The sequence below is a fragment of the Equus asinus genome, chromosome 5 (assembly GCF_041296235.1).
Source record: "Equus asinus isolate D_3611 breed Donkey chromosome 5, EquAss-T2T_v2, whole genome shotgun sequence".
Classification (NCBI taxonomy): Eukaryota; Metazoa; Chordata; class Mammalia; order Perissodactyla; family Equidae; genus Equus; species Equus asinus.
Window position 1 is genome coordinate 79,626,014 of NC_091794.1, and position 18,281 is coordinate 79,644,294.

The 18,281-nt window shown below is 40.4% G+C and overlaps 1 protein-coding gene across 8 annotated transcripts in view; it reads right to left on the reverse strand.

The window, feature by feature from the left end:
* The window catches only part of ST3GAL3 (ST3 beta-galactoside alpha-2,3-sialyltransferase 3), a 192,982-nt gene that overhangs the window by 84,354 nt on the left and 90,347 nt on the right, over window positions 1-18,281 (reverse strand). For 7 of the 8 annotated variants that reach the window (XM_070510117.1, XM_044770611.2, XM_070510120.1 and 4 more), the window contains one exon: window positions 11,911-11,953. In XM_070510117.1, coding sequence (XP_070366218.1) covers window positions 11,911-11,953 — 43 coding nt within the window. Of the gene's footprint in view, window positions 1-6,997; window positions 7,173-11,910; window positions 11,954-18,281 lie in introns of those variants that run through there. The other variant, XM_070510116.1, reaches the window with a different exon arrangement.

An 18,281-nucleotide genomic window follows, 5' to 3' on the forward strand; every position in this document is an offset into this window, starting at 1 on the left:
AAAACAGGTTCCAGAGCCATGGCACTGGAGTAGTAGTATTGCTACCTTTTTCTTGCGGTAGGAGATGTGAAATTAGCCAGGAATGATGCACTTGACAATAAAAAACATGAAGAGATGGTTCCTGAACCTGAAGAGAAAGAGATGGTGTCTGGATACTATAAAGAACCCTCACGTGTACTGATTGGATAATAAAGAAATACATAAATATCTCATCTTTCCCCATTGGTTCTATAGTTTCATCAATAAATCATTATATCTCACATGGACACACAAACTTGTTTATATAGCAGAGCACTTACAAAAAATATTTAGCTGGGGCTCTGTACACCCTTGGAGCAGACCTAATTATTCTCATTTTTGACAAGAGAAACTGATTCTAAAACCCATCCACTGTTCTCACCGAAGCCCTTGCTTTCTTTGTAGCAGGGCTTAAAGGTATAAGGACTGGAGTTTAAGTAACTACTTAGTAGTTATGTAACCTCAAGTAAGAGATAATTAGTTTCCTTAACTCTTAAAACAGCTATAACAATACACATTTTGTGGGAATGATGGAAGATTAAATAATTTCCTGGAACAATGTAGGTCAGAGCATTCTTTGAAAGGTTAAACAAATGTCCTACTGCTTTAATATTTGACTTCTGCTTTTACTGCTTCTAGATTACCTGAATTATTATTGTTTCACTAATTTAACAAGGAAAAAAATCTGTTCTTTTCTTTTTCTTATTTGGATTATTCTCTCCACCTCACTTGGCTGTCTCCAAACTTCTGCCAGATGGGCAGGAGGTCATGAGACTGCTGGGAACGGAGAGGGAGCACCACTGAAACAAGACCAACATCTCAGAGAGAGAGACTTGTCTTCACGTCTATCTGAGCCCAAAAAAAGGGCTAAACCTCATATGATCTGTAGTGAAAATCATAGAGAAAACCTGCGTTCAATTTTTCTATTGGCCCTCAGCACAAGATACAGGTCATTATCATAATTTCCAGATAACATTCTTCCTAAATCCACTAAGTTCAAGCTTCTCAAACGGGGTCACAGTGTCACAATAAAGGGTAGGGGTACTCAAAGCCACAGCACACAGTGCATCTTCCTGGAGCATCAAATTACTTGAAGATATGGGGAAGAATGCAGTAAAACAACACACAGGTATTAGGTGCAGAATACAAAACACTTTTTAAAAATAAAAGGAAAGAATTTTTATGTTTGTAGTGGGTTGCTGTATGGTCTATGCTCATGCTCCTCTGCCATTAAGGGTATCTGGGGGAAAAGTTTCAGAAGGGGATGTGAGTCTTCCATTTTGGTTCCTGCCTTCAAGGTGCTTGTATTCCAGGAGGCAAGATAGCTAAGTAAATAAAACATTACCTTCAAATATAAGTACAATCACACAGTTATAAACAGGGTGTGAGAGTACAGAGATGAGGCAATTAAAGTGGCCTGGGGGATTAGGCAGGCTTCTCGAAGAGGTGACGTCAAGAAAAGAGGGTGGAAGGGCATTCTTAGCATAGGCTTCAATACATGCAAAGGCCCAAAGAGGGTCTGGCATATTTCGGGAACTGTAAATACTTTTTGGAACAAAGTGTGTGAGACCAGATCATGGTCTTGCTGCCAGGACAAGGAATCTGGACTTTCTGCTGTAGGCAATGGGGAATCATTGAAGGATTTTTAGGCAGAGGAATGACATGCACTAGTCCTACAGAGAAATGAAGAGGCCTGGACTGAGGGGTGATGGTGGATATGGAAGGGAAGGAAAGTTGTAAGAGAGATTTGGGAAGCAAAATAATAGAAAGTGGAAGAATGCAGCAGTGATTATTGAACAATACCAGGGTTTTTGTTTTGTTTTATTTTTTAACACTATTGTTAATCCTCAAACAACTTAGTATGACAGTTATTATTATGCCCATTTTATGAACAGGAAAAAATGCAACCGGTAAGCAGCAGGTAGAATATTTGAACATTGAGCTTTCTGATTTCAAAACCCTCAGTTGTTGGTTGTTTTTATTAACTGTTAATTAATATACTTTATTTTTTATAAGTTTTGGATTTACAGAAACATTGTGCAGATGGTATAGAGTTCCCATATACTCCTTGCCCCTCCCTGCATTTCCCCTATTATTAACATCCTGCATTAGTGTAGTACATTTGTGACAACTAATGAACCAATATTGATACATTATTATTAACTAAAGTTCATAGTTTACATTAAGGTTCACTCTGTCATAAGCTACTATGGATTTGACAAGTGCATAATGCACCTGTTCATCCCTTTTCCCCTTCCTCCTTCCACCTGGCAACCACCAATCTTTTTACTGTCTCCACATATCCACCATTATGGTATCATACTGAATAGTTTCACTGCCCTAAAAACCCTCTGTGCTTCACCTATTCATCCCTTTTCCCCTTCTCCCTGAATAACCACTGATCTCCTTACTGTCTCCGTAGATTTTCCTTTGCCAGAATGTCATGTAGTTGAAAGCATATAGTATGTAGCCTTTTCAGATTGGCTTCTTTCACTTAGCAATATGCATTTAAGGTTCCTCCATGTCTTTTCACGGCTTGATAGCTCATTTCTTTTCAGCACTGAATAATACTGCATTGTCCGGATATATCACAGTTTATCCATTCACCTAATGAAGGACATCTTGGTTGCTTTCAGCTTTTGGCAATTATAAATTTTTTAAAGGTAATTAAACAAAATGGTCTTTACTACTGTATAAATGAGAGCAATGTAAAACATTTGTGCAATATTGCTGTATTTGTGTGCAGTTTTCATATAGACATAAGTTTGCAACTCAATTGGGTAAATACCTAGAAGAGTGATTGTTAAATCATATAGTTAGACTATGTTTACCTTCATAAAGAAGCTGCCAAACTGTCTTCCAAAGTGGCTGAACCATTCTGCATTCTCACTAGCAATCAATGAGACTTCCTGTGGCTCCACAGCCTTGCCAGCAGCATTTGGGGTTGTTAATGTTTCAGATTTTAGCCATTCTAATAGGTGTGGGGTGGTATTTCACTGTTGTTTTAATTTGCATTTCCCTAATGACATGGTATGAGCATCTCTTCATATGCTTATTTGCCATCTGTATGTCTTCTTTGGTGAGGTGTCTATTAAGGTCTTTGGCCCATTTTTAATTGGGCTGGTTGTTTTCTTACTGTTGAGTTTTAAGAGTTCTTTGTATATTTTGGATACAAGTCCGTCATCAAACATGTTTTTTGCAAGTATTTTTTTCCAGTTTGGGACTTGCTTTTTCATTCTTTTAACAGTATATTTCACAGAAAAAAAGTTTTAGATTTTAATAAAGTCAAGTTACTGAATTTTTCTTTCATGGACTGTACTTTTGGTTTTATATCTAAAAACTCATTGCCAAACCTGAGGTCACACAGGCTTTCTCCTGTGTTACCTTCTAAAGTTTTATAGTTTTGTGTTTTACACATAGATCTATATAGGTTCCTTTTTTTGTGTGTGTGAGGAAGACTGGCCCTGAACTAACATCTACCGCCAATCCTCCCCTTTTTGCTTGAGGAAGATTGTCCCTGAGCTAACATCTGTGTTAATCTTCCTCTATTTTGCATGTGGGATGGCGCCACAGCATGGCTTGATGAGCAGCATGTAGGTCCGTGCCTGGGATCCCAACCTGTGAACCCTAGGCTGCCAAAGCCGAGTGCACGAACTTAACCACTCTGCCATCAGGACAGCCTCCATCTAGGTTCTATTTTGAGTTAATTTTGTAAAAAGTGTAGGTGAAAGATTCAATTTTTACATATGGATGTCTAATTGTTTCAGCACCATTTGTTGAAAAGACTATCCTTTTTTCCATTGAATTGCCTTTGCTCCTTTGTCAAAGAGCAACAGACAATACCCATGAATGTCTATTTCTGGGCTCTCTATTCTGTTCCATTGGCCTGTCTGTCTATTCTTTTACCACTACCATAGTGTCTTGATTATTGTAGCTTTATTCTAAGTCCGAAGTTATGCAGTTTCAGTCTTTCAACTTTGTTCTTCTTCATCAGTGTTACGTGGGTTATTCTGGGTCTTTAGCCTTTCCATACAAACTCTAAAATAAGTTTGTTAATATCCACAAAATAACTTGCTGGGATTTTAGTTGAGATTATGTTGAATCTACAGATCAAGTTGGGAAGAACTGACATTTAAACAATATTGAGTCTTTCTATTCATGAACATGGAATATTTCTCCATTTATCTTGCTTTCTTTGATCAGAGTTTTATAGTTTTCCATATATTATATATGTGTGTGTGTGTCTGCCTGTATGTTATTAGATTTATATCTAAGTATTTCTTTTTGTGTATGTGCTAATATAAATAATATTGTGTTTTAAATGTCAAATTCCAATTGTTCACTGCTGGTATATAGGAAAGCAATTGACTTTTGTATAGTAACCTTATATCCTGCAACTTTGCTATAATTGCTAATTAGTCCTAGGAGTTATTTGCCAGTTCTCTGGGATTTTCTATATAGACAATCATGTCATCTGTGAACAAAGACAGTTTTATTTCTTCCTTCTCAATCTCTATGCCTTTTATTTCCTTTTCTTTTCGTACTGAATTAGCTAGAGCTTTCAGTATAATGTTGAATAGGAGTGGTGAAAGGGAACATTCTTGCCTTTTCCCAACCTTAAGGGGAAAACACCTAGTTTCTCATTAGTAAGCATGATGTTAGCTGTAGGTTTTTTGTAGATGTTCTTTATCAAATTGAGGAAGTTTTTCTCTGTTCCTAGTTTGCTGAGAGTTTTTTCTAAAATCATGATTGGATGTTGGATTGTGTCAAATGCTTTTTCTGCATCTTACAGATATGATCATATAATTTTTCTTCTTTAGCTTATTGATGTGATGGAATACAGTAACTGATTTTCTAATGTTGAACCAGCCTTGCATACCTGGAATAAATCCCACTTAGTTGTGGTCTGTGATTCTTTTTATACATTGTTGGATTCAATATGCTAATATTTTGTTGAAGATTTTTGCATTATGTTCATGAGAGATATTGGTCTGTAGTTTTCCTTTCTAATGATGTCTTTATCTGGTTTTGGTTTTAGGGTAATACTGGCTTCACAGAACAGTTAGGAAGCGTTCCCTGTGCTTGTATTTTCTGGAAGAGATTACAGAGAATTGGTATCATCTTTTCCTTAAATGTTTGATAGAATTCACCAGTGAAACCGCAGTGGGAGGAGACAATCAACAAGTAAAACGTGGATATCCAACAGTGATAAACATTCTGGAGAAAAATGACACAGCAAGGGGAACAGGGAATGCCGATAGGGGAGGGGTTATAATTTTAAATGGGATGGGCAGGGAAGACTTCACTAAGAAGGGGAAATTTGAGCTAACGTCTGGAAAGGTGAGGAAGTGAGCAATCTCTGCAGGTACCTAGGATAGAGCATCTCAAAGGAATGAGCAAATGCCAAGAGTCTGAGGCAGGAATAGGCCTGGAGTATCTGAGGCACAGCAAGGGGCTGGTATGGAATAATAAACAAGGAATGCAATAAGAGAACAGTGGTCTAGACTGTGCAGGGTGTTGGCTGAGCGTGGTAAAAACTCTGGCTCTTATTCTAAGAGAAATGGGGAGCCACTGGAGAGTTCTGATCACAGGAGTAACCAGATCTATCTTTAATTTTAACAGGATCACTGTGGCTTCAGTGTGGGAATAGACACAAGGAAGCAAGTGTGAAAGCAGGGAGACCAGTCAGGAGTACAATAATGAGGCAGGAGGTGATGGTCGTCTGGACAGAGTGACAGTAGTGGAGGCAGTGAGAAGTGGTTGGATCTGGAGATATTTAAGGTAAGGCCACTAAGGTTTCCTGATAATTAGTTTGGTGTCAAAGATATGATGCTAAGGTTTTTGACTTGAGTAACTGGAAGGATGAACTTGCCATATCCTGGGGTCGGGGAGATTCTCAGAGGCAGGGTTTGTGTCAAGAGTTTGGTTCTGGACATGTTGAGTGTGAGATGCCTAATACACGCCCAAGTAAGGGAGGCAATTGGAGAAACGAGTCTGGAGTGTGAGGAAAGAGGAGTGGGCTTGAACTAGGAATTTGGGAGTCATCAGCATACAGATGCTATTTAAAGCCACAAGACTGCATGAGACCATCCATGCAGTTGCTGTGAGGAACAGGTAACTGAAAGTACCTAGTGTGGCATTGGGCATACAGGAGGTGCTCAATAAACACTTTCCCCTTGCAGCCCCAGGGAACTTGTCAGGTTGTTCTGGAAATAGTAAACCATGCCTCAGGGTATATTTTAGCCTGCCCCATGTTTACAGGCTTGGCTTGGTTTTCACAAGCCTTTCCAGGTTAAAAGTTGTTGGTTTTGGATTTCATACCTTTGTGTCTTCTCATGGAATTCCTTATGAAATTAGACTGAGCATTAAAGCCCCCATGTGCTTGCCCACATGGTGACTAAAAAAAAACACATTGCCGACAGGAACTTTCCCAGAGCACAGAGTACCTACCCACACCCAGCTGACCCAGATGAAATCTTCATTTTATTAAATCAGCTCCCAGAAGGCTGACATCAGCTCAGGAAACACACACACCTGGACACCAAGGTCTGGCTCCTTTAAGGCTCCAGATGGCTCTTGTCTACACCGGACTAATGGGCACATTCCTGGCTCCTGGTGTCATATCCCTCATAACTGAGACTGAGATTTCCTTAAGGTTCTGTTCAGAATGCTCTGCCTCCACATACCGGCAGGGCTCACCCGCTCTCTTGCTTTGAGTCTTTGCTCAAATGTCACCTTTTCAATGAAACCCACTTGACTACCCCATTTAAACTTTCAGTCTCTTCTCCAGCATTCCTTTGTCCTGCCATATTTTCTTTCATAGTACTTATCACCGTCCAAAATATTGAAAACTTTACTTATTTATTACACTTTTTGTTTATAGACCATCTTGTTCACTGGTACATCCTCAGAGCACAGAATACTGCCTGACACATAGTAGTTGCTCAAGAAATTTGTTGAATGAACGAGAGGTGCTTACCTCAGTGTTGGGGCAGCAGCCTGTAGCCCTGAGCCTTTCCCCAGGACCCGCAACTTTGAACAGCGGACTCCTTTCAGAGAACCCAGAGCCTCCCCAGGAACCAGACTTGACCGCCCTGGGGGTATCATCCAGTCAGGCTATTGCTGAGTGCACTGAGCAGCCTGAGTGCTCACCCCTGGGGAACACAAAATTAATTCTTGAGCAACCTTGAGGCCAGCAAAACTCAACTCGTAGCCTCACATCCTGATTATTCTTGTTTACTCCCTCAATTAAGTCCTTGTCATTTTTCTCATGCTCAAGTCACTGCTCTCTGCTTCTTCCTCGTGGCCCAAGTTCCCACTTCTCTCCCCCCATACCATACTCTAACTTTCCACTGTGTTCCGTGAAGCACTGTTCCTTTACATCCTCAGCTTCTTCAGTGAGTGTTCCTTCCACCTTCTGCTTTCACAGAATCCAGATCTCTCCTGGAAACACCATTTCCCCTACATCCCTGTGCAATGGAAGCTGCTCTTTCTACTATACCTCATGCACCTGAGGATCTCTCCTATTTCTTTATACTCCACTTCTGCTTTCAAACTACCAGTATGTCATCCTTATTTGAAAAACAAGAAACAAAAACCTGTTCATTGCTCATGCTATCCTGAAATATTACCTCTTACTCTCCCTTGCTGTTCTCATTTACTCCCTCCCATTCGCTAAGACTTTAGCTCACAAGACGTTCTTTCCAATCAAGCTTAATGAGGCCATTCACATGGCTTAGAATTTTCAGTTTTATCCGAGTTACAAAGCACATGGTTAGTACTCAAGAAATATTTGCTAAGTGAATGAGTGAAGAAATGAAATCTAGGGCACAGTACAGGAGGCAAGCTGAGGTCCAAGTCTCATTACCAGACATTGATGGGGTACAGGATAGGCTGAATCTCACTCATCCTTCGATCATCCCCATTTTATAGTGGGAAAATGAGGCTTAGCAGTTAAATAACTCACTCAAGATTATTGCTAGCAAGACATGGAATTAGTTTTAAAAATCCAGTCTGACTCCACAGCCCAGGTTTTTAACCACCAAAAAATACTGCCCTTCTGAATAACAGAGACTGCAGTTAAAAGACAAGGTTTTGTGCAGCTCACTGCATGTAAGTATTATTCTAAATAATCTATCGTGCTGACACATGATTTTTGTCATCTAGCAGCAGGGAATTCCCTGCTGCTATTCTATTTCCCAAAGGAAATAGAAAACAATTCCACAAAGATATAATTAAAAGAATATAGAGAAGACAAAAAAGTCCAAAATGTCTATTTCCATATTTTTGGAGTATCATTGACTAGAGAGATATCTTAAGAGTATTTCTGTATAATAGGATTTCAAGAATAGAAAACATCTGAGTTGGGGAGACAATTTCCATGCAGATATATCTGTGCTGCATTCTCAATTAAGGGTCATCCAACTATGATTCGTGGGCCAACTCTGACCCACTATCTGTTTTTTGTATGGCCTATGAGTTAAGAATGCCTTTTACATTTTTAATGGTTGGGGGAAAAGTCAGAAGAATAATATTTCATGACACACACAAATTTTATGAAATTAAAATTTCAGTGTCCATAAATAAAGTTTCATTGGAATACAGCCATGCTCATTTGTCTATGTGCTGTCTATGGCAGCTTTCATATCACAGCAGCAAAGTTGAGTAGTTGCAACAGAGACAATAAGGCCCCTCAAACCCTAATATTGACCATTTTGGCCTTTTACACAAAAAGTTGGCCAATTCCTGTTATAAATCATTTCTTCTGACATCTTCCAGTTCACTAGCTCTGTCTTCAGCTATATCTAATCGGCTACTAAATCCTTCTATTGAGTTCTTAATTTTGGTTACTGTATTTTTCAACTGTGGAAGTTCTTTCTTTTTCAAATCTAATATTTTACATTTTATAGTTCCCTATTCTATGTATATAGTTCAACATTGTCTTTCATTTCTTAAATATAGTATATATAACTGCTTTATAAACTGTCTGGTAATTCCAATTTCAGAAGTCTTTATGGGTCCTCCTCTGCTTTCTGTTGTTTTTCATGGTTGTCACTAATGGAGCTTTGTTTCCTTTTGTCCTTAGTTATTTTTTACTGTGAGGTGCTCATTTCCTTGAAAAGTTATTTGTGAGGAATTCATATCATAGGGTTTGCATTTGCTTCTGCCAGGAGCTTGGAGGAAAGGCCAGTCTGGAATACCCTAAACTGAGTTCATGGATCACCTGAGTGATGAGAACTCTGGCTGTGAATATCAAGTGTTTCTGTTTTATTAACTTATTGCCCTGATCCACTCAAGAACTCTGGCAACCTTTCCTGCAGTCCTGGTTTGGGTGTGCAGGTTTAGTTCTCATTTTTCCTTATGCTGAGTCCATGGGGTTCCAGTTTAATGTGAAAAGGATCAAAGACAGAAAATATGGAAGAGGAGTTAACAGATCTGGAGGCTAGAATGAGAAGGTCTAACATTTAATCAGAGTTTCAGAAGAGGAGTAGAGAGAGAGTGGAGAAGAGGCAGTGTTTAAAGAGAGGACAGCTGAAAATTTTCCAGAACACACAAATTCTTACACTCAAAAAGCTAAAATGAACCCAGTCAAACTAAATGAGAATAAATTCTTACAGTTATATACTTATTCATACTTTATAGGACCCTTTCTTTTATTCTTCATAAAACCTTAGAAAGTAGGTATTATTATCTACATTTTTTCATAAGAGAAAATTGGGATTGCGAGAGCTAAATGAATTATCTAAGATCATGTAATTCTAAGCAGCAGAAGCAGAATTCAAATCCCGTTCTTCTGATCCAAGTTCAGGTCCTCTCCTATACATTAGAAATAGAACACAACACAGCAGAGAAAGACTTCGTAAGGGGGATCTGAACATTGCTAAGGAATTATCCCCTCCCAAACAGAAGCTTTCACTTGGAAACTTCTCCTTGCGAGCACATAAAAACCTTCCCACTTATCTGTGTTTTCTTCTGAAGACAGCATTGGATTGGAAAAGCCTTTGCAGTAAGAAGCAGGAAAGTTCTAGCTCATACCTTAAGTTGTGAGATAAATCAAATGAGGGCAAGCCAATTCCCTGCACTATAGACCATTTAAGTTGACTCAAATGGTTTGTGGAACCAGCCTGGTACACAACAGAAAGCTACACAACAGCCTACTGTGCACCACCCAACTGTCAGGACAGCAAGGCAGGATGTCCTCCTAATTCCCCTCCTTATGCTGTTGAAGACATTTAAATACAGTAGTTAACATGTCCTAGATAACATGTCTTTTGTTCATCAATGTGATTCAACTTGGTAATTACTACTTCTCTTCTGTTTTGGTGTCAGTTCACTGGCTTATAGTTTATACTTGATTTGTTTTTTGCCCAGAGCACTAAATTAAGACTTTTCTAAGAGTGAAGCCTATGGCTTTCTAGTGTAATCAAGCCTCACTCCCCAGATGTTAACATGCGGCTGACATCTCTCCACTAGCTTGGTATAAACAGCAGACCATTCTTCCTTTGTAGCTACCTCCATGATATGGAAAAGCTGGGAGAATTACAATGCCTGAACTCACAGTATGAGACTGCAGAAGCTAAGAAGCCAGATGCCAGGAAAAGGGTCTGGATGCCAGACAATTCAGTGGGAAAGCCAAATACCCCAGATTTGATGTCTTGTTTGTAGGGGTAACCATCACCATAAGAAACACCTGTGATCAAGGCGTCATGCAAGAGAGGAAAGGAAGGAGACACAATTCTGATCTGTCATGTCTGTCTGGTACAAGACAGGGAACACAGGTGTACAAAGATGACTAACAACAGAAAGAAGCGACAGGTAGTTTTGCAACCATGATTGCACATCAACCATGTGACAGGTCCTGTGCAGGGCAGGAACATTCAGAGTAGATAGAGTCCAATGTCAAGGCATCCTGGTCTAATGGGGGAAGTGTATAGTCATCCACCTATCATCCATCCGTGCAGCCATGTGTTCAGTGTTTACTGAGTACCTAACAAGCATATGCCAATACTGTTTTGGTGCTAAGTAGACCAAGAAGCCAGAACAGGGAAGGATTCTGGAAGGATTGGATACCATTTACTTGAAAGCCCCAATGAATTATTCATTTCAATTAAATCCTTACAGCAACATTGTGAAGTAGGTATACTGTCCTCATCTTATAGATGAAACGAGGCTCAGGGTGGTTAAGCAGCTTGTCCCAAATCATAAGAAGAGTAAATGGCAATCTGGGATCTGAACCAAGCTTGGCCTGGCTCTGAGCCTGTGCTCTTAATAAGTTATATTACACAGTTAATTATAGCATAACGAGATAATTGGTGATAGAGGTAGAAAATTCAGAGGAAGCATAGAGGAAGAGATAATTCTGTGTATGGAGGAAGAGGTCTCTGAACTTTCCTAGCAGACAAGCAAGGACAGGGGATTTCAGGCACAGATAACAAGCATATGCAAAGGTAGAGGGTTTACCTGCAGGAGAATGACAGGAGTTAAAGCAGGAGACGAAGCCAGGGGCCTGATCATGGAAGGCTTTTCATGTCAGGCTGCAGAGCATCTTTGAGAGGCCACACCCTCTCGCTGTGACTCAACCATCCTCCACTCTGTAGCAGAAGCCTTTCCAGGGGTCTCTGTGTCCCTCAAACTCCTGGCAGTGGATCCTTCTGCAATGAGCTGCCTGTGCCAACCAAATCTAAGGCCTTACGTGTGTGCCTACAATTCCATCCTCTCCAGGTCCCTGCAGGCTGTTACATGCTCCAGGATTCTGCTGACAGACTGAGGAGAGAGGCCCCAGGGAACCCTCCAACAACCACAGCGGTGCTGAGAGCTGACCCTTCAAGGTTGAACCCCAGCTCTCACAGATCTCTCCACCACAGAGTCAAGGAACTTTCTCATTCTACTTACAGTTTAGAGTCCAGCTTCAAGAGGAAGCCCAATCGATCATACTCTGAAAAAGAAAAGCAGAAAATGTTACTGAAGTCAAGCCACTGCTGACACTAACAGATTGCATTCCCCAGACCGAGACCATGGGGACAGACAATTGCTTCAAAGAACAGATTCAAATACATAAGCCACAACTAAACTTAAGTCACAAAACTCTTGCCGAATGCCTGTCTGTGAAGGACCAGGTTCAATGCCTTCTAGGCCAACCAGTCCTATGCTAATATATAATTGCCTTCCTGTTTAAATGTGGTACTCAAAACTGAAACTTAGTAAACTACAAAACTAGACCCTGAAGAAGAAAGACAGTCAGAAGCAATCTCTGTTGCCTCTAAGCTCTAAGCACAATTTTTGCTAAATCAGCCATGTTAACTAAGGAGTAAAGATGTGGCAGCCCACGGTGTCCTCAAATCCATGGCATCAATCCTCTTCATGAAGATCACAAAGAACAGATAGATCTGACCATGCAAAGAATAGGAAATTTAAAATGAAATCTAAAAACAAATTGGTAAGATGTTTTCAACAAATAATAAATCATTTATATTTTAAGTTCTTTATATCTAGCCTCATTCTAAAATGAAGTTGAAGCAGTTTTACAAAATTGTATGAAGTACGAGATTTTAAAAAAGAAGAAATGTGGGGGCCAAAGGGGAAATAAGCACAGGAAAAATAATGAAGTGCAGCCGGGATAAGAATAGCAAAAGTGGATGTCCTAAGGTCCTGTGCGCTTGCTGGAGGAGGATTATAGATCTATTCCCAAGATTTCTCATAGCTAAAGCTAAATGCAAAGCACTGATAAAATGGTTTACAGTGTCCATAAAATAAACTAGGAGAGCCATAGCTATTCCTGACACTAAGACTCGAGGGAAGTTTCCTCCGTGTCCTCAAAAATATTTGTATAAGGAAAATGATAGGAAGAGTCATAAGATTGTTTCTTATAGCTTTGTTAAATGATTGCAAAGTGTGTGCGTGTGTGTGCATGTGTGTGTGTGTGTGTGTGTGTGGAGAGAGTGGCTACATCAAAGTAAGATGGTCTATGAAGGCGGTTCTCAGCTGGCCTGGCTTAATCTGAGGATGAAACAGAATACCAAGACCAAACAACTGGATGGAAAAGGCCATGCAGCAAAGCTTTTGAGGAACTCAGTCTTTGCTAAGCAATGAATGGCCAAGAGAAAGAAGTTACACACACTGACAAGTACCTCACAGGAGCCATTCTGCAAGGCCAATTAAGGCCAGACTTGCACGCTTTCATAAGTAGCTGAGCTGCAGTGAGAGAATAATTCTTCTTCTTAAAATTGAAGATATCAACTAGGACACACAACTCAACAGAAGGCTTGCTCCCCAAGAGAATACGCTTGGGCAAGTGAAAGCCTTTCCACAAAATAATTCTGGTTTTGCTCTTAGATGAATGCATGAGAGACTTTGCTTAATATATCAGGGACTTATAAAAATCAGCAAGAAAAAGAAAAAAGCTTTCAATTAAAAAATAAACTGAAAACAAAATTTGCAGGAAGAGTTAGTTTGAAAGTTTAATATTCTTTCAACAATTCTATTTTGTCATTCCATGAAAAACAAAATCTCATGAACTCGCCAACACCTGTTGCTTTCCCCCATGTGGTCATAACCTTGGGGCAACTATCCTGCTCTTCCTCCTCAGACCCCAGCAAAGACTCCCTTGGAAGTACAATGAGTCCATGCTTTGGCTGATTCCTTCCAGAGAGGCTGGCGAATGTTTAACCCTTGTTGCAAATTCAAATATCAGGGGCCAAGCAAGAGGATAACATCAACGAGGAAAGTGGGAGAATGTAATACCTCTTGCAGCAGCTCATATCATGTATTTCAGTTGCATTAAAAACAAATCCTGTTGAAATGTCTTTTTTTCACCACATATTTTTGTATAGTAACCATAATTATGTCTATGGATTATTTTCCAATGGCATCTTAAGGGTTTTCTTGTATATATACACCCTAACTGCATATTAAACACGTAAGAGCACTCTGCATTTCTAAAGAAATTAGGTCCCATCCAAGGCTCTCTTGGACTATCTGTTGTTTTCTCTTTTGTTCAGAGACACAAGTACCAAAAATTTTTCACTTTATTTTTTAACTTAAGAAAAGGTAATTGTGTGAGCCCAGTGATGATAAATGGCAACTGGCGCTGGCTTCAGGTCACAGAGCCAAAAGGGAATGGGGTCCATCTGGAGACCCCATGCCCTGTCGAAGGGGGCAGCCTCCACCAGCTCCAGCTACCTATGCCAGGCAACAACGCAGGTGCAGCACTGCAACATCTTCCGATTTTTTTAAAGCCAAGAATCTGGATTTTTTAAGGTCAAATTTCTCAATTTGTAAGAAAAATTTAAAGACTATGAGGATCAACCAAAATACGTCCATAGGCAGGGTCCAGCTAGAAGGCTAACAGTTTGTAAACTCTGTCCTAGACTGGCAGCTCATAAGGGCTGGAAACATTTCTCTTTTGTCACTGCACACAGTTGATGCTCAATAACTATTTGTCAACTGTTATTATCAGGATTATTTGGTCACAATGGTCATAAATCCAAGCCAAATTTGGTCTAACAGGATGCTAAAAAGAAAGTTTCAGCCAAGCCTCTAGAATGATAAATTTCAGACACTAAAGTGATGTACTGGACTTACATGCAGATTCTCAAAGGACGTATCTGAAAACTTGTTCTTTAATTCTAAAGGCCCTCCCTACACCAAATATAAAAGTAACTGGTTGTGAGAGATTAAGGGAGAGAGGCTTTCAAGAATTTCCTTGGAGAGACAGTGTTATGAACTCCACTCCCTTAAAGGGCAGGATGGATAGTACTTGTCTCTCACTCAAGCCTGGCAAGGGAAGCTTAACTAACACATGACCCTTAAAGAATGGGGAACACAGTGGACTGCCAGGTGCCTGACTTCCACCTGCCAAGCCTAAAGGACATGAGATGGGCTGGCTGGGAAGGAGAGAGCTGCACTGGAACTGGCCTGCACTCCCAGAATTTGTTGCAGAAAAGGATGCATGAATGAGCAAGTGTGGGGTTGTTTTATGTCCTTTCCAAAAGATTGCCCGGAGGATTGACAAGTCCTCAGCAGACAGAAGCAGGAGCAGACACTGGGAGCCCCAGAAGTTGCAGAAGGAGTGAGTGACAAGGCTTTGGCAAGTGCACTATCCACATCAGGGGAACTGCAGGGGAGAGGTCCCCAGTTAGAGGGAGTCTCCAAAACGCCGACAAGGGCACCCCACAAGAGTCAGCATTAAACACTTGCCAGTTCACTATCTTATGTCTTTCTGCTCACATTCTCTCTCCCTTCCCCACCAGTTCCAGAGAGATCAGAAATAGCAGCCAGCAACTGGGGGAGGAGTGGAAGGAGAAAGACAAGCAGGAAACCGCCCCTGCCCTGGGTCAGGTGCCTGCTGTTACTCAGCCCTAATATGGGGCGGGGGGGGGGGCGGGGCGGGGAGTCACTGTTGCTTTGAATGAATTGAAGGCTGTGACTATTACATAAGGGTGAAAGGTCTAATTTTGGAATTGGTGACTCAATGTGACCATGGGGCATTTATTACCTCAGAGATATCAAAAAACTCTCTGGACCTCCCACATTGAAAACATTTTAAGGGGAGAGAAGGAGACAAAATGCAGGTGGCTGTGATTATCCCCTGATGTTTCCTGCATGTTCAACATCCTGGTTGCACTAACTTAGGCAAGTGGGGCAATTTAATGGTTCACATGACCAAAGTGTGGGAAGGGCCAGGGTGCACAAGGCTTTAGGGACCACCGAAAGTGACTGGAATGCCATCGTCAGGCCTCCCTCAGTTAGTTGTCCCCTCCCCTGACTAGCTGTCTTGCTAACTTAGGAATCACGGCCACCAGCAACTTTTAGGTGCACATCTTGAGCTTTGCCACTGAAAAGGGAATGAGACTCGGCGCTTGCTCCTAACGGCAAAACTCCTGGGGAAGGGCTAGGAGTGGTCTAGCTTGCAGCAGCTCCTCACACCTGTTCTAATCACAGGGATCGAGGAGATGATTCCCACACGACACACACGGTTAGAAGGCGCATTTCCTGAAGGAAAGTGCTGTCCTGAACAAATAAAAGCTCTCAGAAACATCAGGAAGTCTTTGGGAAACTGAGAGCTAGCTAAATCTCCCAGTATAATAGATAGAACTACTGTGAAAATGGCCACGGACGTTTTTCTCTCATCCTCACTTCGCTGTGGGTTTTCTTCCCTGACCAATGTCCCCTTTAAATCTTTCTCATAATGCCCTCTGGACTCCCTATTCGAACCACCTGGCTTACCTCCCTCTGCCTCCTGGCAGACCTGAAGCCTGACTCTGCCCTTTGAGGCCTCGCTTTTCCTCTCAGGCTCTCAAGGGAGGCTGCTTTTTCTCTTAAATGTGTGGACAGTGATAAGGGAGTGCTTAAGATGTGCTGTGGTGTATTTTTCACCATTTCTCTTGTGTTTGGGGTTCCCTGAGCTTCTTGGATCTGTGGGTTTACAGCTGTTTTATTGTTTTTGTTTTTTATTGAGGTCATCATAGTTTACAACATTGTGAAATTTCAGTTGTGCATTATTATTTGTCAGTCACCATATAAATGTCCCTGTTTACCCCTTATGTCCACCCCCTAACCCCTTCCCCTCTGGTAACCACTAAACTGTTCTCTTTGTCCATGTGTTACTTTAGCGTCTATATACGAATGAAATTATATGGTATTTGTCTTTCTCTGTCTGGCTTATTTCACTTAACATAATAAACTCAAGGTCCATCCATGTTGTTGTAAATGGGACGATTTTGTCTTTTTGATGGCTGAGTGATATCCCATTGTTTATATACACCACATCTTCTTTAACCATTCATCATTTTTGGGCATCTGTGTTGCTTCCATGTCTTGGCTATTGTGAATCAAGCTTCAGTGAACATAGGGGCGCATAAGTCTCTTTGAACTTTCAATAAATACCCAGTAGTGGGATAGCTGGTTCATTAATTTCTGCTCTAATTTTTATTATTTCCCTCCTTCTGCTGACTTTAGGCTTTCTTTGTTCTTCTTCTTCTAATTCTGTTAGGTGTAGTTTAAGATTGCTTGTTCAAGATTTTTCTTGTTTGTTAAGGTGGCCCTGTATTGCTATGAATTTCCCTCTTAGAACCACTTTGGCTGCACCCCATATGAGTTAGTATGGTGTATTTTCATTTTCATTTGTTTCCAGATACTTTTTATTTCTCCTTTAACTTCTTCAAGAATCCATTGGTTGTTCAGTAGCACGTTGTTTAATCTCCACATATTTGTCACGTTCCTAGCTTTTTTCTTGTAGTTGATTTCTAGTTTTATAGCATTACCCTTGGAAAAGATGATTCATTTGATTTCAATCTTCTTAAATTTATTGAGGCTTGCCTTGTTTCCCAAATATGGTCTATCCTTGAGAATGTTCCATATACACTTAAGAAGAATGTGTAGTCGGCTGTTTTTGGATAGAGTATTCTATATATATCTATTAAGTCCATCTTGTCTAGGTTTTCATCTAATTCCACTATTTCCTTGTTGACTTTCTCTCTGGATGATCTATCCATTGATGTAAGTGGGGTGTTAAGGTCCTCTACTATTATTGTGTTGTTGTTAATATCTCCTTATAGGTTTCTTAATAGCTGCTCTATGTACTTTGGTGCTTCTGTGTTGGGTGCATATATATTTATAAGTGTTATGTCTTCTTGGTGGAGTGTCCGTTCTATCATTATATATTGTCCCTATTTGTCTCTCATTGCCAGTTTTATCTTGAAGTCTACTTTGTCCAATATAAATATGGCAACACCTGCCTTCTTTTGTTTGCTAAGAGCTTGGATTACCATCTTCCATCTCTTCACTCTAAGCCTGTGTTTGTCTTTAGAGCTGAGATGTGTTTCCTGGAGGCAGCATATCGTTGGGTCTTGTTTTTTAATCCATCCAGCTACTCTGTCTTTTGATTGGAGAATTCAATCCATTTACATGTAGAGTGATTCTTGATATGTGAGGGCTTAATGCTGCCATTTTATCTCTCATTTTCTGTTTGTTCTGTATTTCCCTTGTTTTTTGTCCCAAGTATTTCAGACTTCCAATTCAGTTTCCTGGTTCTCTATGATGGTTTTCTCAGTTTTCTCTTTATCATTTGAGTCTCTCTTCTGATTACTTGTTTAGCGGTTACCATGAGGTCTGTATAAAAAATCTTGTAGACAAGACAGTCCATTTTCTGGTAGCCTCCTTAATCTAAGCCAGTATCACCCCAGTCCTCTTCCCCTTCTAAGTTGTTGTTGTCACAACTTACTCCATCTTGTGTTATGAGTTTGTGGTTAATATGATGAGATTCT